The sequence below is a fragment of the Aptenodytes patagonicus genome, chromosome 1 (assembly GCF_965638725.1).
Source record: "Aptenodytes patagonicus chromosome 1, bAptPat1.pri.cur, whole genome shotgun sequence".
NCBI lineage: Eukaryota > Metazoa > Chordata > Aves > Sphenisciformes > Spheniscidae > Aptenodytes > Aptenodytes patagonicus.
The window spans coordinates 84,372,627-84,400,554 of NC_134949.1; the positions used below are offsets into that span (position 1 = coordinate 84,372,627).

The following is a 27,928-nucleotide window of genomic DNA, read 5'->3' on the forward strand; positions in this document are numbered from 1 at the left end:
TAGCCAAAAAGCAACATTTGTGGAGAGGCTTCAGGAAATTAAAACAACCTATACTTGACATAAATCAAAATATTTGAAGCATTTTGTTTCAGTGTTGACTCCTGTGTATAACCAGAGGCCATACATTAAGAACCAGAAACTCTAGACTTTCTGGAACATTTTGATGTTTTCCCAAACTCTAAGTTTAAAACAAAATTGTCCAAATGTCCACTATATTTTGATTGCATTGAAGTGGCATATTAAGATGGAAAAATGATTACGTGAGCACTTTTTATTCATCATCACCAGTAGGCCAGATTATAATTCTAGTTGTACTGGCAAAATTCCCACTGTCTTCATTGTGCTTGCCAAAATACTAATGTTTTGACTTTGGTAAGACACACTGTTGAAGATGCAGAAAACCACCAGAGCACATATTCCTCTTTCTTTGGTGTTTTTGGCTTTGAGCCAGGACATGGGAATAGAAGTTGATTTCAGTAGTTTAAATCCAATCTGGTTTAAATGTAGCATTTTTAAGAATCAGTTTTCAGAACAGAAAAATACAGACCCTAAGGACCAAAGACTCTCCTATAAGAAGAGCTTGTCCAATTCCAATCCCGAGTACCAGGGCCAGATTGTTCACATCAAGTTTACAGAGAAATTAGAAAGGAAAAAACCAAATCATATTGGATTATATTCAAACAAATATTCAAGTGAACCCTGAATACACTTTATATTCAGATAAAATGCTTGGCACCCTTTTGATAACAAAATGACTTCAGGCTGAAACTCTATATAGAATCATAGAATCATAGAATCATTGAGGTTGGAAAAGACCTCTAAGATCATCAAGTCCAACCGTCGACCCAACACCACCATGCCCACTAAACCATGTCCCTAAGTGCCTCATCTACTCGTCTTTTAAATACCTCCAGGGATGGGGACTCAACCACTTCCCTGGGCAGCCTGTTCCAATGTTTCACCACTCTTTCAGTAAAGAAATTTTTCCTCACGTCCAATCTAAACCTCCCCTGGTGCAACTTGAGGCCATTTCCTCTCGTCCTATCGCTTGTTACTTGGGAGAAGAGACCGACACCCACCTCGCTACAACCTCCTTTCAGGTAGTTGTGGAGAGCGATGAGGTCTCCCCTCAGCCTCCTTTTCTCCAGGCTAAACAACCCCAGTGCCCTCAGCCGCTCCTCATCAGACTTGTTCTCCAGACCCCTCACCAGCCTCGTTGCCCTTCTCTGGACACGCTCCAGCACCTCAACATCCTTCTTGTAGTGAGGGGCCCAAAACTGAACACAGTAGTCGAGGTGCGGCCTCACCAGTGCCGAGTACAGGGGCACGATCACTTCCCTACTCCTGCTGGCCACACTATTTCTGATACAGGCCAGGATGCCATTGGCCTTCTTGGCCGCCTGGGCACACTGCCGGCTCATGTTCAGCCGGCTATCGACCAGCACCCCCAGGTCCTTTTCTGCCAGGCAGCTTTCCAGCCACTCTTCCCCAAGCCTGTAGCGCTGCATGGGGTTGTTGTGGCCGAAGTGCAGGACCCGGCACTTGGCCTTGTTGAATCTCATACAGTTGGCCTCAGCCCATCGATCCAGCCTGTCCAGGTCCCTCTGCAGAGCCTTCCTACCCTCGAGCAGATCAACACTCCCGCCCAACTTGGTGTCGTCTGAAAACTTACTGAGGGTGCACTCCATCCCCTCGTCCAGATCATTGATAAAGGTATTGAACAAGACCAGCCCCAAAACTGAGCCCTGGGGAACACCGCCCGTGACCGGCCGCCAACTGGATGTAACTCCATTCACCACAACTCTCTGGGCCTGGCCGTCCAGCCAGTTTTTTACCCAGCACAGAGTACACCTGTCTAAGCCGTGAGCCGCCAACTTCTCTAGGAGAATGCTGTGGGAGACAGTGTCAAAGGCCTTGCTGAAGTGCAGGTAGACCACATCCACAGCCTTTCCCTCATCCACTAGGTGGGTCACCTGGCCATAGAAGGAGATCAGGTTGGTCAAGCAGGACCTGCCTCTCATGAATCCGTGCTGGCTGGGCCTGATCCCCTGGTTGTCCCACTCATGCCTTGTGAGCGCCCTCAAGATGAACCGCTCCATCATCTTCCCCGGCACCGAGGTCAGGCTGACAGGCCTGTAGTTCCCCGGATCCTCCTTCCGGCCCTTCTTGTGGATGGGCGTCACATTGGCAAGCCTCCAGTCTTCCGGGACCTCCCCCGTTAACCAGGACTGCTGATAAATGATGGAGAGTGGCTTGGTGAGCTCCTCCACCAGCTCCCTCAGCACTCTCGGGTGGATCCCATCTGGCCCCATAGACTTGTGAGCGTCCAGGTGGCGTAGCAGGTCGTTGACTGCTTCCTCTTGGATTATGGGGGGTTCATCCTGCTCGCTGTCCCTGTTTTCCAGCTCAGGGGGCCGAGTACCCTGAGGATAACTGCTCTGCCTGTTAAAGACTGAGGCAAAGAAGGCCTCAGCCTTTTCCTCATCCTTGGTGACAATGTTCCCCCCTGCATCCAATAAAGGATGGAGATTCTCCTTGGCTCTCTTCTTGTCATTAATATATTTGTAAAAACTTTTTTTGTTGTCTTTAACGACAGCGGCCAGATTGCGTTCTAGCTGGGCTTTTGCATTTCTCATTTCCTCTCTGCACGACCTAGCGAGATCCCTGTACTCTTCTTGAGTCGCCTGCCCCTTCTTCCACAAGCGGTAAACTCTCCTTTTTTTCCTGAGTCCCAGCAAAAGCTCCCCGTTCAGCCAGGCCGGTCGTCTTCCCTGCCCATTCTTCTTACGGCGTACGGGGACATCCTGCTCCTGCGCCTTTAAGACTTCCTTCTTGAAGATCGTCCAGCCTTCCTGGACCCCTTTGCCCTTCAGGACCGTCTCCCAAGGGACTCTCTCAACCAGCGTCCTGAACAGGCCAAAGTCCGCTCTCCGGAAGTCCATGGTTGCGGTTTTGCTGCCCCCCCTCCTTACTTCACCAAGAATGGAGAATTCTATCATTTCATGGTCGCTAAGCCCAAGACGGCCTCCGACCACCACATCTCCCACCAGTCCTTCTCTGTTAGTAAACAGCAGGTCAAGCGAGGCACCTCCCCTGGTAGGCTCACTTACCAGCTGTGTCAGGAAGTTGTCTTCCACACACTCCAGGAACCTCCTAGACTGCTTCCTCTCTGCCGTGTTGTATTTCCAGCAGACATCCGGGAAGTTGAAGTCCCCCACGAGAACAAGGGCTAGCCATTGAGAGACTTCTGCCAGCCGCTTGTAGAACGCTTCATCCGCCCCTTCATCCTGGTTGGGTGGTCTATAACAGACTCCCAGCAGGATATCTGCCTCGTTGGCCTTCCCCCTCATCCTTACCCATAAACACTCGACCATATCATCATCACAATCGTTGAGCTCTAGACAATCGAAACACTCCCTAACATACAGGGCCACCCCACCGCCTCTCCTTCCTCGCCTGTCCCTTCTGAAGAGGTTATAGCCATCCATTGCAGCACTCCAATCATGAGAGTCACCCCACCACGTTTCTGTGATGGCGACTAAGTCATATCTCTCCCGCTGCACAATGGCTTCTAGCTCCTCCTGTTTGCCGCCCATGCTGCGTGCATTGGTGTAGATGCACTTGAGCTGGGCTATCGATTTCGCCCCCGGCATCGGCACGCCACCCCTAGGCTCATCTCTAGTGAGCCTGGTTTTATCCCCTTCCCCCTTCCAACCTAGTTTAAAGCCCTCTCAATGAGCCCTGCCAATTCATGAGCCATGATCCTTTTCCCCCTGTGAGACAGCTGGACTCCATCTGCTGCCAGCAGGCCCGGTGCCATGTAAACCTCCCCATGATTAAAAAAACCAAAATTCTTCCAATGGCACCAGCCCCTGAGCCACGTGTTGATCAGGTGTGTTTTCCTGTTCCTTTCAGTATCCTTCCCTGCCACTGTAGGGATAGAGGAAAACTATATATATATATATATATATATATATATATATATATAGTTTGATATAGATATATATATAGAGAGATATATATATAGTGTCAATGAGTTTATTTTACAGGAGTTCCCTTTAACAAATAAGCATAAGTCTTAGGAGTGATTACTCTAAGAAGTAGGACAGCAAGTTCCACCTAACCCTATTTCTACAAGAACTCATATCGTGTCTACCGGGAAGTTGCCTCCCATTAGCAACTCATGCCATATTTTACTCAGTTTCTCCGACAGACATGTGCTATTGCGTTGGCCTTGTATTAGTTTGTGAAAACCACTGAGTTGAATCCCCTTGTTTCCAAGGGGACTTTATCCATGCTGTCAGCTGGCTAGCACAAACTAATGTCATGTAGGTAAACATAAAACAGCCTTAGTGTGGCACACTGCTGAATCTAATAAACTTCACTGAGAAACTGAATTATGTTTAGGCAATTTATAGGGACAGAAGAACAAGGGTGTATTTCATTTCACCCACTAGCATAAGCACATCTTGACAAGAAGTTTTGCGTTATCTATATGACACAAGACAAGAAAAATGGTCCAATTCAGCCTGAGATAAACTCTGTGTACAAGAGAAAGTCAGACCCGCTTTCGTTTCTTCTGAATTTTCATATCTAACCAAAATGCCAAAGTTAGAAAATTAGAGACCTTACATGGGTCTTTCATTAATGAGCAGATAGGCACTTCTAAAGGACAACATAAGGAACTCAGGTGCGTTGAAACACTCATAGGTGTAACTGCTTCTTTCTGGTCGTAACAAAAGAGAGCAAAGACAATCCCCCTCCTAACTGAGGAAACTCAGGGGGGTGATGCCCCAAGAATGCAATGAGATGAACTTGCATCCTTGTGTGAATAGCTCATAGCTCCTGCGATAACTAATACATCATAAAATCCCGTGTAAACAAACTCTTGAAATCATTGCTTCCACTGCTGTGTTATGAACATAGCAATTTTCAAGGAAAAATGTCCTCTAGTCAATGCTTTGAGTACTGTGTCTTCTGTTCCAGGTCTTTTGTCTTTCCCCAGTCCTTAACTGTGTGTTGGATATTCCACCTTTGTCCTGTGCAGGTCCGCATTACAAGTCTGTATGAAACTGGATTTTCTGCTGTGATTTCGAGGCATCTTTTAGTGCTCCTGTTGATTACGGCTGATCCCTACAAAAGGAAAGGAAATATGAGAGAAGCTGAGGGCTTATAAATTTAGTGCTCAGTCAGGAAGCAACTCTTTTGGCCTCTACAAATGTGTCTGAGAAACACTAGTAGGTCACAGACCTGAAAGAAAAATGTGTTTTCCTCAGGTTAATGACGCATGACAGCTTATGGAACTCTCCAAGGCATATTAAAATATATTTAGAGGTTTATTTTGTGTCTGTTTTGTTGGAGTTGGGGGAGAGGGGGAGTCGTGTTTGTTTTTTGTGGGGTGTTCGGGGGTTTTTTTACAGTTCAAAAAATCATTTTAGTAAATTTTAATACTGCATCCTGTTTTGAAAGAAGAGAGTTAATGACAGGTAAGAGAATATTGATCTCTTATCTTTAAGTCAATATTTCAGTACCAACTATTGTGAATGGGGTGGGCTGTGATTAAGTCAACTCAACACGCTGGAAATGGGCTCCAGAACAAACAGGATCTTAAACAACTCCTTCAGGCAGCCAGTTGCTTCACTATGATAATGCTCAATGCACATAAGGAACTGAAGGTTTACTTTTAAGGTGGGTCTAAATCTTCCAGAAACACACCTGCAACTTCTTCTAAGTTTTGTAGTTACAGACGAGACTAAAGATAAAGGAAATCCCATGTTAGCAGAAGTTCTGCAGACCACGTAGGTCTGTATTATTTGGTGCACATCACTGAAACCTTTGTCTTTCACCAATTCAACTCCTCTGTTCTCTACCACTCTCTCACAAGATTTGTCTCCTGCTTACTTTTTCACTGAGGGATACAGTAAGCAAGCCCACACAGTACACACAAAATTAATTAATTATTAATTACATAAAGCTAATAAGGTTTGAACTGCCTGAGAGGGGAGAAGCTGCATGGCTTCCTTTCCCACCTCTCCCTCCATCATTATCGCTGCTGCCTGTTTATGCTGCCCCAACAGAGGGGCAGTATCTGTCTTAGAATACCTGACTAAGCTAGTATTATCATATTCTGTATTCAGAGGCACTGAATACAGAATATGAAAGTATCACTTGGGATCTTAAGCATGTCAGCATCGGCTGTCATAAATCCTGCACAAATGGAGACAAGTGAACATGGCGTGAAGGCTCTAATCGACAGCTGTAACCTGAGCTCTGAAAGGATGAACCTAGCCTGATCTCCAACAAGGATTTTCATGCTCGGACACTGGTACAGAAGATGGTACCAGAGAGTGAGCAGGACAAGGCATGAGCCCGCTTTTTCCCTAAGACCAACAGGTCCCATGAGGAGGCTGAGAAGAGAGATGGTGGACAGTGCAGAGAGTTCACAATGTATAGTCAGACCATCAAAAGCAACAGAGCCACCTGGGCTTGCACATTCCCTGCCCATTAGCTGAACTGTGATAACTGAGCAAGTGAGTGTTTTTAGTTGGCCCAGCTAAAAATTAAAAGACTTAAACCGTTAAGTAAAAGGCTTAAACCAGCTGATTCCACCAAGACTGACAGACAGTTGGAGGACAAATAAGCGGCTATGGTTCAGACAACAAGTGAGAACTGGTTAAATTCTGGCAACTCAGTCAGCTTCAGTTGTGTGACCATCTCCTTGTGTTTAACATCACACACCCCTGAAGACTCAATCAGCTTCACCGTAGCTCTTACAGTGGCACCTGCAAGTCTTGAAATTGAGGCAACGTTATTCAGAAGCAAACTGCTTTGCAAGGAAAGTGTCTAAGGATTCATTATAATGGGAAATTATTATTATTGAAATATGGGGATATAGAAATCCACCTACCTGCTTAAAATCCCAGTGCAAATTCAGGCCTTTATTCACAGCTGTGTCACATTGCTCTAAAACTGGCAGGTCCCCATCCCCAGGGTCTGTTAGGCATCTATCAACTGTATTCCGTCGGGCACGTAAACCTCCTACATACATTTCTCCAGTGCTGTGATATAAGATGTGCTGAAAGGGAAGGTGACACCACTGTCAGTGAACTAAGATACCAGGGAAATCTCATCAGCAAATGATAGCAAACTGTTCCAAAACTGATACTGAGAGGTATCAGCTGTATAGCACCAGCATTCACTGATCTCTCAGTAATTAAACCAGGATGAATTTAACCCTATACCACACCTTTCTGCTTTCCAGTGAAAAAAAGCAAGATGCTTACAATTGAATGGTAACCCTTAGCTTCCCTCCTACTGAGAGGACAGGCAGTGAGGTGTGAGGAAGAGCTCCACCTCTCTCCCATTCTTCCCACTGATCTATTAATCAACAAGGTCAATCAGTATCAACTTGAGGTCTCACAATTTTTTGGCAAGGCTAAACCAAAAGCCTTGGTTTAATGCACTTAGATCTCCACGGGAACCTGCTCTGCTGCCAGTTGCACTGGGGAGCAGAATTTAATGAAATAAAGGTTAATATTCCCCTTTAGATAGCACAGAGATAATAGTTTTGAAGCGCCTATTTCATGGCCCTGTGGAGGCTTGAAAGGAACAGTTAGCAACAGCTCATATGTGAAGATCTGACCAGTTGCTTGCGTTACCTGTGGTGAGTATGCATGACAGGGATACATAATTGGTGTGTTTCCAGGGACAGGGCCTTGATCAATACAGATGTCTTCTTTCAATGTGTTTTTCATCTGCAGAATAAAACAGGAAATTTACTGTGAGGAGCAGCAATCCTGTTTTCAACTCCTCGCCGCTAATTTTAGAAACTGTCCTGAGAGCAAGGCTAGTTTACTCAGAGCTCTGCATTGAATCCTGAAGTGGAAGATACAATATGGGTTTAGAAAAGAAATCTCAGATTACCTTTGTAGAAATGATTCATCACAGCAAAAATCAAAAGCAAATCTAAGGTCCTTCAAAGACTCATCAACATCATGCCATGTAGCACCATGTAAGAAGTCACCAGGCAACTCCAAACAGGTGAGTATCACTGCCCAGTTCTAGCAAGCTATGCAAGCTTGGGTCTAGAAAATGCCTACCTATATTAAGAAGCCACTGCAGCCTGGATGATTAGTTTTCTCTTTCGCAAACAGTGGCCTGACTTCCAATGCATTACATGCTATCTTGATTCATGTCTGCATGCTTTCCAAATTATCCTGCTAATCTCTGCAGAAAAAATCCATATAGTCCATTGAAAAATTCAGGCCCTTACAAGAAGACACTGATCCGTTCTTGTTGATCAATAGATGAGTTTTGCATGCAGTAAAAAAATGCATGTTAAGCACTTTCCCAAACTACTGTTGTGCTGCCATCAGTACATACACAATAACCACAGTTTAGAAATTCTAGATTGATGACTAGTATGAAAAAGCCTTTAGAAAGCTTCAGTGTCTAGAAAGACATGTAAAAGTCTTTTTAAAGTTTCTAGGAAAACATATCATAATCAGCAAAACAGTGTTCACAACAATTCTTCATAACAGTAGAGCTAATTAGTTGTTCCATATTTCAAATAAACAGACTCAATACTTACTGTTCCATAGCCAACAATGTTGGGAAGAACTATTAAATTGGGGTAAATGTTTTTTATGTACCAGTCAAAGCCTTTACAGTTCAGTTTTTTCCTTAGCTCTTTTCTGGAAGAAACATCTCCAAAGTCTATTCCAGGATTCTGCAAGAACAACATATTTCAGAACATTATGGTGGTCTGAGAAACTAGGGAAAATACAGACTTATTTCTCCATATTGTCTATTCATAACATAAAAAATACCTTTAAAAGTTCATTAAAAAAAAAAAACCTCTGTATTTTTTAAACTTCAGAATTTCAGAACATGTTTGCCTAGAGGCACCAATGAATTACTGAAAAACTAACTTTATGTTATGACTTCATAAATATAAAGAATATCAAAGTTACATATGGCTAGGGAGTAGTTTTCATACTGACAAACAAAATCTAGCTCAAAGTGAAAAATAGGACAGAACTTGTTAACAACCTTAGCTTGATCAATGATCTGTTGACTGTGACACTCATCTCATATGGGAGCAATCAAGATTCAAACTATTGTTTCCAAGACTATGTAACTTCTTATGCAAAGTGGAACGGCTCCAGCAGGAAAGTTTGACGGGAATCAGTCCAACAGGAGCTTACACCCTGTCTTTAAGCAGTTCTGTAAAATGTAGTCTGTGACCTGAATAAGTTAGGTTAGGAATTTCAAATAGGCTTGTACATCCCAGAGAAAAGGGGTCTTTAAAGGTGAAGAAGTTTTATGCAAGTTTCGTTCATTGCTAAAACTGATACTTGCGTTCCTACCAATGGATTAGTTTTTGATGAGTAGCATTTTCAGATGAAAAATTCCAAATATTTACAGTAAAAGTTAATTAATGGGGAAGGAAAGAGGATTCTTCTGAAGTTTTAATTCATGTTATATCACTATATATTTTAATTTGTTTCCTTAATATCTATTCAAGAAAACACAAGGAGGTGGGAGGCTATTCTTTCTTTGTTAAAGATTCATAAATCCACTCAAGTGCAGGCTGGAAAAATTCATACAGGTTTTTTTTTATTAACTGAAATTATCAATACTCAAAAGACCTGGTCTTGACACTTCCAGTATCTTCAACAGTTTCTGCTGGAGAAAAGTTAAAACCATATTCAGAAGTCCTGAAGTCAATCAAAAGGGAATAAAAACCCTGTAATTTAAAGGATTTAGATTATTATTATCAAAGTTCTTAATTTTCTGGTATTACCATTTTTCATCCTTCCAAGGATGCTATAAGTCTTTCCCCTTTTTCTTCCAGGAAAACAAAAGCAGAACTTTGGGCTACAGAGGGGAGAGCTCACTTAATAAAAGTTGTTGCGTATGTGATGAAGAGCAATTGAATTCTCTATTTAAAGTTCAATTTTGCTCATTTAAAAGATATTCAGGGACACCCAGATCACTAGACACATGCTCTTTCATGCAAAACTATGAATATTCCAGGTAAAATATGCCCTACTTTCCCTAAAAAAGTTAAAATACATGTTAAACAATTTCATTTTATATTCTTTAAGCTAGGCATCAGCTCTTGGTCTAAGCCTAAGAGAAACATATCTATGATCATGGCTCTTGGATGCCATCCATATCAATAATTATTAACATATCAATATTATTTTTTTTTTTCACAGTGATTCTTATAACCACACTATGCCTCTTTTTGTGTGACCACATGCTCTTATTTGACCACTTTTAGACTTTGGATTCCAATTTGAAACACAGAGAAACACTGCCACCTCAATTGGAAGATTCCATGCAAAGTAGACCATGTACTTGTATTCATCCATCCACACTTCAGCTACCCGCAAGGCATTGCGTTTCACCATGATGCTCAAGTCTGGCAAGTAAGGCTTGTGAGGTCTTTCCAAATGAGCAATTCTTGAACAGGGCAGCACTTCTACTTTACCTCCACACTGCCAGGCCTAGGTCAAGAAGAAAGAATTTGAGGTGAAGTTGCCTATTTATTCAAACTCTGCACTTTTTGTTAAAGTGCTCCCATTTCTGCTCCCCCCCACTCCTTCACCAGATGAACTGGCAGGCCTTCAACATTCAAAGCTCTATTTCCTGGCTTGAGTGAATGAAAGGAATTTTTCAATACCTTTCATTTCTACTGTGTGTAGCCCTATCACAGATTCAGGAGAGTAAAGGCATGTTCTTTCTTCTTTTTCTTTGCCATCACCATTAACAAAACTACTCACCAGTTTCCTGTGACAAGGCACTCAGATCAATTGGCATAGATGCTCTAAGACAAACTGGTACATACCTCCAACTGATCTCCCTAGGAGCTAGACTGCTAAATACTGTGGTGGTTATGGGCCTGAATCGTTCAGAAGCAGTGACATTGCCCGGGACGTGCCAAGAGCAAAACTGGTCCTGCAAAATCCTACACACTAGGGAGAATTCAAGAGAAAGAAAAAATCCAGTGGATTCCTGGAAAATATCTACATGGAATTCAGAGGGATACCTAAGCAGGCCACAACCAATGCTTCAAAAGTACCGAAGGTCCAGGACAAACACACCCATCCTGACTACACATAAACCAATATAAGTGTGGAAGCTTTTCAAAAGGCAAGCAGCTATGCAGAACTGAACTCAAGCTGGCAAGTCCACATGGCACTGCACAATGCAGATTTATTGTGCTAGTTTAGGTATCACCACACAATGCTCCACTGAAGGAAGTGCTATAGACTTCCTTCACATCTTCACATTACATTTTCCAGGGCTGGCAGCTGGCTAAGGAAAAATGTAAGAGACTGCTTGCTTGCTAACCAAGCATATTTAACACAAGAAACTCTCAGGGTGCAAATAAACAGAGATCTTTAATACTATTTTTACAGTCAATTTTCAGAGCAGCTTTGTGTCTTAACTGAACTGATTCTCCATTGTTTTCACCTCCAGCATTTGTGTAAATGACTACAGGCATACATTGCCTCCACTGTGAATGGTGCAGGGCAATAAAGTGTAAATGTATTTTCAAGCAACAGAACTGAAATATTAATTCACTGAAATTAATACACAACCTGCCTCATATGACGTGAGGTGATGACATGTGACATTTCAATCTCACAGACAGAATCTGAAGCATGGGGTCTTTGGCCATGTCCACCACGAGTAATGGAGAAATGTGTTGACATCTCCAATATAGTATCAACCCAAGTTAGTACATCCACGTGACTCAGTGTGGTGCCTCACACACAGGGGCTTTGTTTAACATAGGATTTAGCATGTTTGGAAGACTGTTGCTATATTTCCTCTTGATGGTCTCTTCTACAAATCAAAAAAACTCATTTAGGCCTATCTCTGCTATAATGTCACACATTGCAGGAACTCTGTTTGTTCTCTTTCCTTTCCTTCAGAGTCTTCAATTGCTCCACATCTTTCCTCATGTATGGTCCCAGAACTCAAAACACAACTCCAGAAGAGAACTTAGCAGTAGAAGAGAAGGATCATCAATGCCATCCTTTCCCATCCAGATGCATGGCCATGTTGATCTATACAAAGTCTGTTACTCCCAGTTCTTTTCTAGCTGGATGTTCCCCAACCTGCACCTCTGTTTCTCCTTCCTCATGTTTCTCCTAATTACTGCTGTTTTTCTTCTTTGCACAAAGCATGCTACCCTGTTATAGAAAAAAAAAAACTAGACTTGTTTGACATGGTTTGTTCAGGCAAATGTATATTGTCTGTATTATCTTTTATGTGGTTAGTAATAGATACCAGAATAAAAAAGAAAAAGTTGTAAGAACATGAGAAAATGCCCATGCTGGACCAACAGTCCATCTAGCCTAATATTCTGTATCCCGCAGTGACTGCAAACTTATTCCTGGGGAAGATTAAGAACAAGACAAGTACATATGTTACCTCTCACAGCCCCCAATTATTTTCAGGTCAGGGGACTTTCTGCATATTCCCGTGATTCACTTTTGTTTATTAACTCTGAGTAGGTTTTTCTTACATAACTGTTCAGTCTCCCCATGAATGGCTGCAAGTTTTTAAGACCCACAATGCTCTTTGGAAGGAGCTCTGCTCCTGGTCTGTTGGTCTGGTCTGCTACTGGAAGAATGCAGTACCTCCTCCTCATGTTTATTTTGAAACGCGTTACTAACTTCTTTCAAAGTCCCCTAGTTTTCATATTTACAGAGAAAGAGAATAATCAAACCCTTTTTTCCTAGACATTTAAGTCTTGCTAACAGGTTTATAATTCTCACGTCCTACCATCTTTTCTCTTCTTTATAGAGATAAGCGCTGTATTCATTTTTTTTCTTCTCAGGTCTTCTTGAATATCTCCAACTACCATTACTTTTAAAAAATACTCATCAATAGAATTTTTAGTGTTTTCACATGTTCCCTAATAACTGAGGACACTCCAGATAAAACTATTCTGGAAAAAAAAAAAAGCCTCCATTCTTGATTTGAAGACATCCAAAGTTGAAGAACACATTACTTTCTAGGGCAGACAGCCCTGTTTCTGGTTTTGTTTTGTTTTGTTTTGTTTCCTAATACATAACTTCATTTAACTTGATCTTATCTTATTCTTCTGCCGAGCCAAGAGACGTATACCTTAAATTTGTGCAGAGAACCACATCTTGCGAGATTCAGTATTTCCTCACTGAACTAGGATTTTGTGTCAGGAGTCAAAATCCTTAAGAAATATCAACAAAAGCCTCCTGATGAGCCTGAAACACTTTTGGAAATCTATCACTTCCCTTTGGTACCCCAAATAAAACAGAATTGTTCTGAAATATTAACCCATGCTTTGGACAACAACCAGTGGCCTGAGTGCTTTCAAAAAAATCACATACTAATTTTCACTGTCTTTCAGAAAAATATGAAAAAATAGGCTTACCCTCAGGCCAAGTTCCACATTTTCTCCTCCATATATGTGCATTCCACCATCCAGTACACCAATCTCACCCAGAAATTTCCTATCTGCAGCAAGAATCCCCATTATAGATGGGCTCCTGGAGAACCAAACAAGCAAAATTAGAAAGAAGCAACAACGATGGAAATAAAGTAAAGTCAATTAGCCATCAATCACCTCTTGAACTTCCAGTTATATTCAAGAGAGAGTAACAGATTTAATTCAGAACAACACATGGATCAACATTAAAGAATCCAGAATACAGCAAATAAACTTGATCAATGGTCTAAAAAGTATGTTCTAATATTTTTTAAAGAATTATATCTATTTTGAGAGGAGATGTAACAATAATTTTCACATATTTAAAACCAGAAGAAAGAAATCAGATTAAACTGCAGCAAGGAAGAATTAGGTTGGACATTATGAAATATTACCTAACATTAAGGAAACTTAAACACTAAAGCCTGTTGCCAAGGGGGATTGTGGAATCACTGTCAGTTGAGGTTTTGAAAGAGAGATGAGATGATTGCCTGGCAGGACCAATTCCACTGTAGATGAATCCATCCTAGAGGCAGGGGAAAGGGGACTGAAAGAGGATTTGGTGCTGTGCTGAGTTTGGCTGGGGTAGAGTTAATTTTCTTCATAGTAGCTCGTATGGGGCTATGTTTTGGATTTGCGCTGGAAACAGTGTTGATAACACAGGGATGTTTGCGTTACTGCTGAGCAGTGCTTACACACAGTCAAGGCCTTTTCTGCTTCTCACCCCACCCCACCAGCGAGTAGGCTGGGGGTGCACAAGAAGCTGGGAGGGGACACAGCCAGGAGAGCTGACCCAAATTGACCAAAGGAATGTTCCATACCATATGACGTCATGCTCAGCATATAAAGCTGGGGGAAGAAGAAAGAAGAGGCGGACATTCGGAGTGATGGCGTTTGTCTTCGCAAGTAACCGTTACGCGTGATGGAGCCCTGCTTTCCTGGAGATGGCTGAACACCTGCCTGCCGATGGGAAGCAGTGAATGAATTCTTTGTTTTGCTTTGCTTGCGTGCACGGCTTTTGCTTTCCCTATTAAACTGTCTTTATCTCAACCCACGAGTTTTCTCACTTTTACCCTTCTGATTCTCTCCCCCATTCCACTGCGGGGGGAGTGAGCGAGCGGCTGTGTGGTGCTTAGTTGCCAGCTGATGTTAAACCACAACAGGTGCTCTTTTGATATCCCCATTCTCTATGATCAAACCCGCTTCTATTTTCTCTGGTCTAAGAATTGTGGACACCCCCCCTGAAATATTCTTTAAGCTACATTTGGCTTGCTTTCATTCCATTCTCCTGCTTGAACTTTTAATGCTCACTGTATAATGTTTTTAATACATACAGGTGCCAGTTTCACCCATAGTTCCTTATCTAGGTATCTGTGCAGCCTTATCTCCAATGCTTGGCTACCAGCTGTAGTAGTATACGAATGAAGAAATCTGCCATCTCATCTGACAAACACAGTACATTATTTTCAAATATTTTCACGGTGCCTTTCCTCCTCAAGGTCTACATAGTAAATTTTAAAGCCCTTTATATAAATAACTATAGTGGATTAACCTTGGCTGGCTGCCACCAGGTGCCCATGAAGCCACTCTCTCATTCCCCTTCTGAGCAACACAGAGGAAGATGAAAAAGCTCATGGGTCAAGATAAGGATAGGGACGTCATTCACCAGTTACCATCACCAGCAAAATAGACTCAACTTGGGGAAAACTAATTTAATTTATTGCCAATTTAAAATAAAGGAGGATAGTGAGAGAGACAAAACCAAAACTAAACCACCTTCCCTCCATCCCCCCTTCTTTCCAGGTTCAACTTCGCTCCTGACTCTTCTACCTCCTCCCCCTACCCTGAGCAGGGCATGGGGATGGAAAATGGGGGTTCTAGTCAGTTCATAACACTTCATCTCTGCCACTCTTTCTTCCTCACACTTTTCCGCTGCTCCAGCGTGGGGTCCTCCCATGGGATACAGTCCTTCATGATCTGCTCCAACATGGGTCCTTCCCATGGGCTACAGTTCTTCAAGAACTGCTCCAGAATGGGTCCTTTTCCACGGAGTACAGTTCTTCAGAAGAAGACTGCTCCAGCATGGGTCCCACACAGGCTGCAGTTCTTGCCAGTAAACATGCTCCTGCCTGAGCATTTCTCCACGAGCTACGGCTCCTGCCAGGAGCCTGCTCCAGCGTGGGCTCTCCACAGGTTGTATCTTCCTTCAGGGCATATCCACCTCCTCTGGTGTGGGGTCCTCCATGGGCTGTCATGCGGATATCTGCTCCAGCATGGTCTTCCATGGGCTGCTGTGTGTATATCTGCTCTGGCATGGTCCTCCACAGGCTGCTGTGTGGATATCTGGCCAGCATGGTCCTCCACACACTGCAGGGGGGCAACCTGCTTCACCATGGTCTTCTCCATGGGCTGCAGGGGAATCTCTGCTCCGGTGCCTGGAGCACCTCCTCCACCTCCTTCTTCACCATGGTCTTCTCCATGGGCTGCAGGGGAATCTCTGCTCCGGTGCCTGGAGCACCTCCTCCACCTCCTTCTTCACTGAACTCAGTGTCTGTAGGGCTGTTTCTCTTAGATTTCTTCCTCATTCCTCTCACTCACAGCTGCTGCGCAGCATTTTTTACCCTATCTTAAAGAGATTATTGCTGAGGTATCACCAGCGTTGCTGATTGGCTCAGCTTTAGCCAGCACCATGTCCATTTTGGAGCCAGCTGGAACTGGCTGTGTCCAACATGGGGGCAGCCCCTCACCTCTTCTCACAGAAGACATCCCTGCAGCCTCCCCCACTACCAAAACCTTGCCATGTAAACCCAATAAAATAAGATAGGACTAGAAAAAACTGATTACTATATCTTATCTCTTGTTAGGTTTTTTTTGTTTGATAGAGCGTTATTAATTGCTAAGGACAGGCAACAACATCTGACATCCTTGTAGAACAAGGAAACAAATGGGTTTATATATTCAGCATGAGATGGCTGCTGGTATCATAGTACCAGCAACCATCTTGTGTTGAATATATAAACTAATCCGAGCAGTTAAAGAAGGCATCAGGAACAGAAGCAAATATATTGGATCCTAAGCCTAGCAGTAAGGGGTCACTTTAGGTATAACAGCTGTGTGTATCATGTTCATGTCTTTTTCTTGCTTTTGTGTGATACACAAGTGATAAGGGCTGAAAAAGGCTGCCCAAGATTACTGTAATCATATGTCACTTTGACATCTCCAAAGAAAGAACTGCACAACTTGAATCCATGTGAGTCCTCACAGCTCAGACATGCAATTGTCCAGCAAAGTTGTGAGATTCACTCCATATTGTTGGGCAAGCATGGAGAGGGGCCACAATTCACGTTGTACAGTCAATAAATATTGCTACCACACTCCTAGCTAAGGAACACAAGACAGAAAAATCAATGACTCGGGGGTCGCCTGAAAATCTGACAGCAGGATCAGCACAGGGCAGATTCTGTAATACAACCCTGCAACTGGTGTACTGAGATTTTCAGGGCTGCTAAAGAACCCACACTTCCAAACCAACTATCTAGATACAATGTGCTTCATAGATATCTCTCCCACCACCTATGAAACATCTTCTTCCCTCTGCTAGCTCTATGTTGGATATCATGTATCTTGGTTCACTCTCAAATGCTATTCATACTTACCGGACTGGAGCTGTTTCATCTTTCAGAGCATACCATTCAGCTGGTAAAGGTTCATAAAGGCACCAGAGTGCCCAGTCAAATCCATCTGCAGCCACTGAATACTGAAGAAGCTCCAAGTCATCAAAACGAATATTGTCAAATACCGGTGATATTATAACAGTGCGATCTTCTTTTAGTCGAGACAAAATAGGTTCAGCCCTACCAAAATCAACAAACAGAGTCTATTCAGCTTGAAAAAGTGGAAATCTAGTGAACAGTACTGAACTTTACCACCTGTTTCTAAAACTGGGTTAGCTACTTTATGTAAATCATTGACTTTGGCCTCTACAAAAAGTTACATGCCAGTCTTGGAGTGCTAGTAACACAAATTGCTAATGCCATGGCACAATTCTCCCTTCCACTAGGCTGCTTCTGCATTTTGACTCTCACTAATCAAACTAATTGTAAGTTCCACGCTTAACTTGCTGGGTTTATTGCTACCTGGGTCTGCTTCCTACAGGCTCTAGAGAGTCTTCACTATCTGCATAAAGTGACAAGAAGGGAAAAGGAAAGGAAGGAAGCCCTGAGGGGTGCTGTAAGCCCTGAGGTCGATCATTCACCATCTTTCCTCTGTGCCTTGATGGCATGGCTCCTGTATGAGGGAAAGGGTGTGACTGATCAACGACCCCTATGATGAAAGAAGGCTCAGAGAAGATAGGCAAGGATGATGCCTTACTTCTTGGTGAAGTAAGGAGGGGGGGCAGCAAAACCGCAACCATGGACTTCCGGAGAGCGGACTTTGGCCTGTTCAGGACGCTGGTTGAGAGAGTCCCGTGGGAGACGGTCCTGAAGGGCAAAGGGGTCCAGGAAGGCTGGACGATCTTCAAGAAGGAAGTCTTAAAGGTGCAGGAGCAGGATGTCCCCGTACGCCGTAAGAAGAACGGGTGGGGAAGACGACCGGCCTGGCTGAACGGGGAGCTCTTGCTGGGACTCAGGAAAAAAAGGAGAGTTCACCACTTGTGGAAGAAGGGGCAGGCAACTCAAGAAGAGTACAGGGATCTCGTTAGGTCGTGCAGAGAGGAAATGAGAAAGGCAAAAGCCCAGCTAGAACGCAATCTGGCCGCTGTCGTTAAAGACAACAAAAAAAGTTTTTACAAATATATTAATGACAAGAAGAGAGCCAAGGAGAATCTCCATCCTTTATTGGATGCGGGGGGCAACATTGTCACCGAGGATGAGGAAAAGGCTGAGGTACTCAATGCCTTCTTTGCCTCAGTCTTTAACAGGCAGACCAGTTATCCTCAGGGTACTCGGCCCCCCGAGCTGGAAGACGGGGACGGCGAGCAGGATGAACCCCCCATAATCCAAGAGGAAGCAGTCAACAACCTGCTACGCCACCTGGACGCTCACAAGTCTATGGGGCCGGATGGGATCCACCCGAGAGTGCTGAGGGAGCTGGCGGAGGAGCTCACCAAGCCACTCTCCATCATTTATCAGCAGTCCTGGTTAACGGGGGAGGTCCCGGACGACTGGAGGCTTGCCAATGTGACGCCCATCTACAAGAAGGGCCGGAAGGAGGATCCGGGGAACTACAGGCCTGTCAGCCTGACCTCGGTGCCGGGGAAGATGATGGAGCAGTTCATCTTGAGGGCGCTCACAAGGCATGAGTGGGACAACCAGGGGATCAGGCCCAGCCAGCACGGGTTCATGAGAGGCAGGTCCTGCTTGACCAACCTGATCTCCTTCTATGGCCAGGTGACCCGCCTAGTGGATGAGGGAAAGGCTGTGGATGTGGTCTACCTGCACTTCAGTAAGGCCTTTGACACTGTCTCCCACAGCATTCTCCTCGAGAAGCTGGCGGCTCACGGCTTAGACAGGTGTACTCTGTGCTGGGTAAAAAACTCGCTGGACGGCCGGGCCCAGAGAGTTGTGGTGAATGGAGTTACATCCAGTTGGCGGCCGGTCACGAGCGGTGTTCCCCAGGGATCAGTTTTGGGGCCGGTCTTGTTCAATACCTTTATCAATGATCTGGATGAGGGGATGGAGTGCACCCTCAGTAAGTTTGCAGATGACACCAAGTTGGGCGGGAGTGTTGATCTGCTCGAGGGTAGGAAGGCTCTGCAGAGGGACCTGGACAGGCTGGATCGATGGGCCAAGGCCAACTGTATGAGGTTCAACAAGGCCAAGTGCCGGGTCCTGCACTTCGGCCACAACAACCCCATGCAGCGGTACAGGCTTGGGGAAGAGTGGCTGGAAAGCTGCCTGGCAGAAAAGGACCTGGGGGTGCTGGTCGACAGCCGGCTGAACATGAGCCGGCAGTGTGCCCAGGTGGCCAAGAAGGCCAATGGCATCCTGGCCTGTATCAGAAATAGTGTGGCCAGCAGGAGTAGGGAAGTGATCGTGCCCCTGTACTCGGCACTGGTGAGGCCGCACCTCGACTACTGCGTTCAGTTTTGGGCCCCTCACTACAAGAAGGACATTGAGGTGCTGGAGTGTGTCCAGAGAAGGGCAACGAGGCTGGTGAGGGGTCTGGAGAACAAGTCTGATGAGGAGCGGCTGAGGGCACTGGGGTTGTTTAGCCTGGAGAAAAGGAGGCTGAGGGGAGACCTCATCGCTCTCTACAACTACCTGAAAGGAGGTTGTAGCGAGGTGGGTGTCGGTCTCTTCTCCCAAGTAACTAGCAATAGGACGAGAGGAAACGGCCTCAAGTTGCGCCAGGGGAGGTTTAGATTGGCCGTGAGGAAAAATTTCTTTACTGAAAGAGTGGTTAAACATTGGAACAGGCTGCCCAGGGAGGTGGTTGAGTCCCCATCCCTGGAGGTATTTAAAAGACGTGTAGATGAGGTGCTTAGGGACATGGTTTAGTGGGCATGGTGGTGTTGGGTTGACGGTTGGACTCAATGATCTTAGAGGTCTCTTCCAACCTTAATGATTCTATGATTCTATGATGCGCTCATAAAGCTCAGAGAAGAACGTAGGGAGTGACCACAGCTATCGTAAAGGAAGCTGAACTTATTCCAACACCAAGGGGACCGGAGAGTGGCCTTTGTTGCAGATAAACAGCAGTATCAGTTGAGTGGGTCAACTGGTTATGTACATGGCCTTCCTAAAATAAGGAATAGAAAGTATTATCTACCTGAGCCAGCCAGACCAACATGGGGGAAGTGTATATGTGGCTCAGCCCAACATAGAGTATAAAAATTGAACACCCAGAAAAATGAACTTCGAAGAGAGCAACATGCTTGAGTTGGCTTCAACCCATGTATTCCTTCCCAGCAACTAGGGATGCCCAGCATCTTGACGGTAAGCATACAGAGAGCAGTAATGTGAATCCAGTTTGTATTGTGATTCAACTGTATATTGCAATTGCTATATTGTGCTTGTGCTGTGATTTCAGTATAATGCTGTATCACTTTTCTAAACCAAAATCCCATGTATCTTCAAATAAGTAAATTTAGTATTAAAACATTAAACCCTCCTCATATGGAATAGCTAAAAGAACCTGGTCAGAGAGTACTGGACTCTGACAGAGGGAGTCTTTTTGCTAGACCCCAATTGTTGTTAGGCCTAAGACAACTGACCTTATCTCTCCCTACATACCCTTGACAGCCCAACCTATCCCAATGAGTCCTGAAAGCCATGACTAAAGGACTTCAGCATTACCTTTAAGACTGTAACAGCTAGGGAGTGTCAGTTACTGTGTTATTGAGAGAGAAAGAGAGATCTGGACCACACAGAGCCATTTTGGCCTGAGAGGGACTGGGAGAAGAACCTTGCTCCCAGAATGTGAGACAACATGGACAATAGTCAGCCAGCGAATCCAACAACCCAGAGGGGAGAGAATGTAAAGAGATTTCACACAAAACAGTACCATAGACAACACTACCTAACAGAATGTAAACATCCACCATCAGCCACTTGGTTTGTCTCTCTTTGCAAAAAGAGTCCTACAGAACTAGGATGCACTGTTAAACTAACAGGCAACAGCAAATAAACATTAGCCAAAGTTGGAATAAGAATCAAATCAGTTTAAAGTCATTGGGTATTATGGCTGTCTAATATACTTATAAAGGGCCAAAGTTGCTGGCAGTGGAACTAAATAATCTGCATCATTCTTACGTTATTTCACTGCATGATTTTTTTTTTTCCTAGAAATACAATAAATATACAGAGAAGGTACGGATTTCTCTCTTCCTCTTCACTAAATAGCTTACTCTGTTACCTGTCTGCTTTGCTATTTATTTCAAAAAATTGTATCCCTTTTCCTCTCAGAAATAAATGACTTGGTGGCTGTTAATTAACATGTGGCGGGCTAGAAAAGACAACCATATATGGGATGCCTGTCCCAGCTACACAGTTATACTCCTTGTCCACCTCTCTCCCCCCACTTCAGAAACCCTGCAGTCTTCATAGTCTTACCATGCCATGTTCACTTCAATATGGGCATCCAAAATTGCAACAACATCTGCAGTTGATGCCTCCCAGCCAGAAATCCGGGCTTGTGTTAGGCCTTGTCTTTTCTGATGTCTGATGATCTTCATCATTCCAGGTTGCTTTACATTGTAATTTTTGATGTGTGTTTCCAAAGGTCCTTTCAGATCATCTAAAACCAGCCCCCACATTTTAATGATTTAAAAAAAAAAAAAAAAAAAAAGAGTTAATCAATATTAAGAAATGGAAAAGATTATGTAGGTAATGGCTTTCTAGCTTCTCCCAGTTCCAGACTGAAACCTGATTTGCTCTTTGCAATAGAACAGGTAGAATTATTCAGGTATTCATGAATTCAAGAGGCTTATTTTTAAAACCAGCTTCCATTCCAGGAGTTCAGTTAAGTACCTAAATTTCATTTACATATAGTGCTATTGTATGGCTTCTAAATTGTACACAAATACATCAGTATGTAGAAACTTTAGACGTGTGCCATAACGGCAACCAATTAGTGGTCTTAGTGCAGTAATTTCTGTGTGTATCTTCTACCATGTGGAAAGGAAAAGAGAAGATAAACAAGCCCTGAAAATGTGAAATGCTCCTATAAGAGCTGTAGGCATGCCAACTCCCTCACCAAAGAAAAAAATAGTGTCAGAGAGAAGGAATAGAAAGTTGGGACCCCTTAGCATCGCTTTGGAAATTCACTTGAACTCTTGCTCCACCCAAACTGACATGTTTTTCTAGCAGCTACAAAGCCTTAGAAAAATGAGAAATCAAACACATCTCATCAGGCAAGGGGAAAAAAAAAGAGCACCCTTAAGATCAGGGGCATGACTGTTTCTTAGAGATGATTTTACAATGCTTTGTTCAGCTCAATTTTAAGAGCAATGATGCACCCACTGCTTCCCCTAGGAGTATTTTCCACAACCCAAGACACCACTCTCCAAGGAGTTATTTCAGATACCTACAGAGGTAGTTTTCTTAGCATACTCTTACTTTGGTACTGTGCCTGATGAGCCAGTGATAATAAATACTCTCCCACTTCAATTTTTAACCTTTTCAAATACTTGCAGAGCATCATCCTGTTACTTATTAACTGCCTTTTTCAGGCTATTAAGGTGTTTGGGCTTTTTTTCCTGTACTCAATTTACTTCTTAATTTTGAGCAGTCTTTTCTGTGTGCACCCAAAAAGCCACCAACATTCATATAACACAATAGCGGCATAGATTAGCAAGACTCCTGCCTTCCCTGGGTCACTTACCATTTGAACTGTAATCATCTACCAGGATGATTTCTTTCAATAAATGAGAAGGTGTTCGGTTAAGTATACTAGTAATTGCACGTAAGATGACTGACAGTGCTTCATTCATAAATATAAGTACAACACTGAGTGTTGGAAGGTCTTTCGGATATGTTTTCATTTTACAGCTGTAATAGAAGAAGAATAACTTTAGCACAGTTTCTAAAGAACACCAGAGAGCAAGGCAGCTGCAAGAAGGCAGAATTAGGATGTTTGGCTTAAAACTTATAGTGAAAATCAGCATAAGAGCAAAAAAAAGGAATTCCCAAATCCAAGTTTCATTATTTATTTGAGTTGCGTTATGTATGTATATAAATCATTTGGGTAAAGTTAAAATTTCTGTTAAAACAATAAGAAAGAACAATTACTGTTTCTCAATCCAAAATACTTATAAAATATTGAAACTAAAGAATACAGTTGACTCAGCTAGGGATGATTAGCTTACATGAACATGTAGTGAACATGTGAGTGAAATTTGGCTTTTTGCATTTACAGAAGGTGATGACAATAGCCAAACCTGACAGCAGACAAAAGCAAATTAGACAATGATCCCTTTGTATGTGCAATGAAGAAGAACAAGGTAGGTCTAGCTATACTTAACTGACATGGGAGAAGGATTCCCTTGGACAAGGGATGTCTTTAGAAATTCTTGAAAGAGCTTCAAAAATCCTTCTTGTGGAGTAAACCAGGCCTTGTGGAACTCCATGCTACCCCAGAATTAATTGTTTCCAGTACTGAAACAAACTTGTTTTGTGCTAGCTTGAATACTTCTGGACTTCCTGCTTACTGTCAAAAGATTTTTTTATTTATTTTTAAGTATATATTTGGGATATTTGTCAGCTCTGCTAATTAACGTCCTGGCCACTGGGCAGATGGTGAGGACTGGGTCTTCTTCATAGTGCTAAGCACTAACTCCCTCTAGAGCAGACAGGAGCGCGTAGCTGGATTCTCAGGCTGATCATTCCCTCCCCTTAGAAACATGCTCATGAAAGCAATACTCAGACTGCATGAGTTGTGTGGCTACGTAATGCAGCTCTCTGAGACCCAGGCTCATGCTCCAAGTAGACCTCTACAGTGGCAATTGTGCACAAATGGATTGCATTTTTGTTGGAATTTCTCCATTACCCGTTAGTGCAAGAGCCTGAGTGGATATCTCCAAAAGGCGGTCTCTGCAAATACATCTTCATAGCAAAGCAGAAGAGCACCAGGCACTGCAGCCATTCTTCAGGACCACACAGACTAATCATGCACTTGCTCCAGCCACCTCTGTGGTGGCTACTCCAGACAGTTCTCCCCAAAATGATCCCTCAGCAGGGTGGGCATCGTTCGGCTCAGGGCTGCCTCAGGAGGATCTGTGGCCGGCTCACCACTTTGTGCCCTCACACAACTCCACGTCCTCTGCCTGAGCACCCCAAGACACGCTACACAGAAAGCCCCCTCAAACTCACTCTGGAAGCTCCTACACAGCCCTCACACTTCTTCAGACACCATGAACTGAGAAACGCATGCAAACTCTCATTATGTGCCAGAGTTACGGCTTGATCCAAGACCCAGAGGACACCCGCAGTCAAGGGCAACGTATTACTGTGTGCACTAGATGGAACCAGCTCCATCCAAGCAGTATGATGAGGACTCAGTTGCATAACCTGCTCTTTACATCTTCCAGAGGGCTGCCAGTAAGACAACTCCCCTTTTCCCAAATGCGACACTGTTAATTCACGCCCAGTTTGCAATCCACTCTACCCCCCACCCCCTTTTCTGAAACGCTCAGTCAGATTTAGTACAAGCGACCATAGGTACAAAGGTGTGGGCTCGCAGTGTATCTGTGACATTCTGCCATGTTTACACCAGTTAGTTCCTGTAAAGCTTACACAATTTATTGCAAAAGATAATAGTATCTTAACATACTATACAGAAAAAAATGTGCTTGCTTTTTTAACAGATACTTGTTCCTAATGAGGATTTTAATGGTTACTTATGCCAGCTCCCATAGTACGACTGGTCTGCTTAAAAAATATTATCTATTGGCTTCAAGAACCAACTAATTCCTGGAAAAATCCCTTAAGCTTCCTCTTATGAAGTGGACTACTTATCTACGTCTTAATCCTTTAGCTGTTTATCCCACAATATTTTCCATGTAATTAGTCCTCAGACTATTTGATAACTTGAGAGGGAAACAGAGAGAGAAAATAAGGCTATTAGGAAACTCACAAGGTCACCGGTCCATTATGGCTATGCCTACAACACTAAAGATAATATAAGGATTCAGCTCAAGTGCTGAATCTTCCCTCACCCTTCATGAGACTCACAGGCCAATAATTAGTTCCAGTCACCTCTCCTGTTTGATTTCTAATCATCTTTTAATAAGCAGTATAGGTATTCCCCACTTATGGTCTGCAACATAGCTAAGAAAAACAAGCATTTTGTTAAAAAGGACAGAATTTTACAATGTAGGGGGTTACTTGTACATTGATTATATTTTGGGGGTTTCCCAAGGGGGGTGGGTGGGTTAAAAAACACCACTTTGGATATTCTTAGCATATAAGAGGCTTACATAAGACAACGTAAGAGACAAGAGAAAGCTTGCTTCAGATGTCCTGAGCTTTGGGGCTTAAATAGAATGTAAACAGACCAGAAGGTCTCATATCTTCTGAATACTAGGGCTAGTTTTTCCCCTTTTTACTGACAGTTAGAAGTCCTATATCAAATATAATGTTAGCATTATATTCTTTTTCCTAAGTGCCTTCTTTGCACCATGACTTCTTTTCACAGTCTTTGGAGTATTACAAGTCTGAGCAAGATTTGGAAGAAAATGATAGAAAAAAACCCTAAAGAAACAGAGCACAAATTGAGATCTGTTAGTAGATTATTTTAACTTAGTCCAAAGCAATGCGGATCCCTTTCCCTTTAATTTCATGTCTCCTTGTGAATGTAGAGGGGGCTTATACTACACCTGGGAGATCTGGTGTCTCTGATAGGTCGATCCAGAGGTAGATGATCACTGAGGTAAACATTATACCCATAACTTAAGAACAGATTCTGTGCAACAGTTTGCTCCTCTTCCCTTAATCTGCACCCCAGCATTTGAACAAAACTGAGTCTGGGTACAGCAAACGGTGTGCAATGTTCTTTTCCTCCTTTGTGTTATCAGCTTTGCGCACTTGGACTCCAGTCTTGAAGTTATTTTGCAGCTTCAGAACATGTTCTATTTGTTTTATATCTTCATGGAATGCTTCCACTGATTTTGCTGATTGAAAATAAAAAAGGATTGATTATAACAGCAATTGAGAACACTCTCCATCATCATAACTGAGCCAAATTCTCCTTATAACACTGCAGGTCAAGAGATCCGTGAAGTTACAGCTAAACTGATATTTACATGAGAGTAGCATCAGACACTCTCTCCTACATGAGAACAGTTTTTAAACATCACATTTCATAATACCCTGCATCAGATTCTGCTCTCAATTGCACAAGCGCAGAGCAAGGGACACTGCACTGGCATCAGTGGAGAAATCTGGGAGTAAAGACAACACAAAAATTGTTAAATTGGGCTCAAATAATTTCCCTGATGTTATGCTTGAGTTACATTAACGTATTAAGGATCTATAACAGGATTCCCATCTAAGTCAGGTTGTTGATACCATATTGATCTTGAAGGTAAATACAGTAAATGAGCACTTTGTCATCTCCTTTAATAAGCTTACTGGAATCTTTTGACTTCCACTTAGAAGGATTTGAACTGGGTGAACTCTAATCTTTCAAGGTTTTGTTAGGTACACAATATTGTTCCATAAAGAAATGGCACAGATAGCCTGTGTGAGGTGGTTTAGGACATATTGTTCTTGAAGGTAAATACAATAAATGAGCCCTCATCAAGTCTCTGTATGATACCAAACTGTGAGGAGTGGCTGATACACCAGAGTCCTGCTGCCATTCAGAGGGACCTGAAGAGGCTGGAGAAATAGGCCAGCAGGGACCTCATGAAGTTCAACACAGGTAGGTGCAAAGTACTGCACCTGTGGAGGAACAACCCCATGGACCAGCACCAGCTGAAAAGCAGTTTTGCAGAAAAGGACCTGGGGGTCCTGCTAGACACCCAGTTGAACACGAGCCAACAGTGCACCCTTGTGGCAAAGAAGGCCAACGGTACCCTGGGCTGCATTAGGAAGAGCGTTGCTGGCAGGTCGAGGGAGATGATCCTTCCCCTCTACTCAGCACTGGTGAGGCCACATCTGGAGTACTGTGTCCAGTTCTGGCCTCCTTAGTACGAGAGAGACATGGACATACTGGAGCAAATCCTACGAAGAGCCACTAAGATGATTATGGGACTGGAGCATCTGTTATAAAAGGAGAGGCTGAGAGAGCCTGAGAAGGCTTGGGGTGAGGGGGGACAGACTTGTTGATGCATATAAATATTTTATGAGAGGGACTAACAAAGACAGAGGAAGAGTCTTCTCCTGGTGTCCAGTGAAAGGACAAGAGGCAGTGGGCACAAACTGAAATACAGGGAATTCCATTTAAACATAAGATTTTTTTTTTTCTTTCTTTTTAACTGCTGGAGTGACCGAAAAATGGAATAGATATACCAGATAGGTTGTTAAGTCTCCATCCTTGGAGATATTCAAACCCGAACTGGACAATGTCCTGGGCAACCTGCTCTAGCTGATGATGCTAAAATTAGAATAGACCATCTCCAGAGGTGCCTTCCAACCTCAACTACTATGTGATTCCACAACTAAGCGTTGAAGAATTCAGCTTTCTTTCAAATAGCTCTAAAATAATCGACAAAAACTATGCTCAACTATTGATGTCCATGAGAATAGGTGCCAGTGAAGACACTGTCAGCAGTAACAGTGACATTATGGGATAGGGGATATTAAATGTGACCAAGCTGTACAGGGAAAATTCCTCATCAAGTTCAAGGGTGCCCCAAGTGGCATTTCAAACAGCTAGTTTCAGGCTTGGATGATCGAGACAGATTCTAAGTTTCTTCTTCTGTTCTACCTACCACACATCTAGCTCTAATGTGAGGACATGTGGACAACTTGACAGTCAAAGCAATGCCAGCCAGCA

The 27,928-nt window shown here is 43.4% G+C and overlaps 1 protein-coding gene across 1 annotated transcript in view; it reads right to left on the bottom strand.

Moving 5' to 3' along the window:
- Positions 1–4,931: 4,931 nt before the first annotated feature.
- The window catches only part of GALNT8 (polypeptide N-acetylgalactosaminyltransferase 8), a 29,370-nt gene continuing 6,373 nt past the window's right edge, over positions 4,932–27,928 (bottom strand). The window contains 11 exon segments of the mRNA XM_076345237.1: positions 4,932–5,133; positions 6,908–7,075; positions 7,659–7,754; positions 8,591–8,728; positions 10,329–10,514; positions 13,436–13,550; positions 17,146–17,343; positions 21,544–21,727; positions 22,814–22,980; positions 25,806–25,926; positions 25,929–26,099. Of these exon segments, the coding sequence (XP_076201352.1) occupies positions 4,954–5,133; positions 6,908–7,075; positions 7,659–7,754; positions 8,591–8,728; positions 10,329–10,514; positions 13,436–13,550; positions 17,146–17,343; positions 21,544–21,727; positions 22,814–22,980; positions 25,806–25,926; positions 25,929–26,099 (1,724 nt within the window). The 3' untranslated portion in view covers positions 4,932–4,953.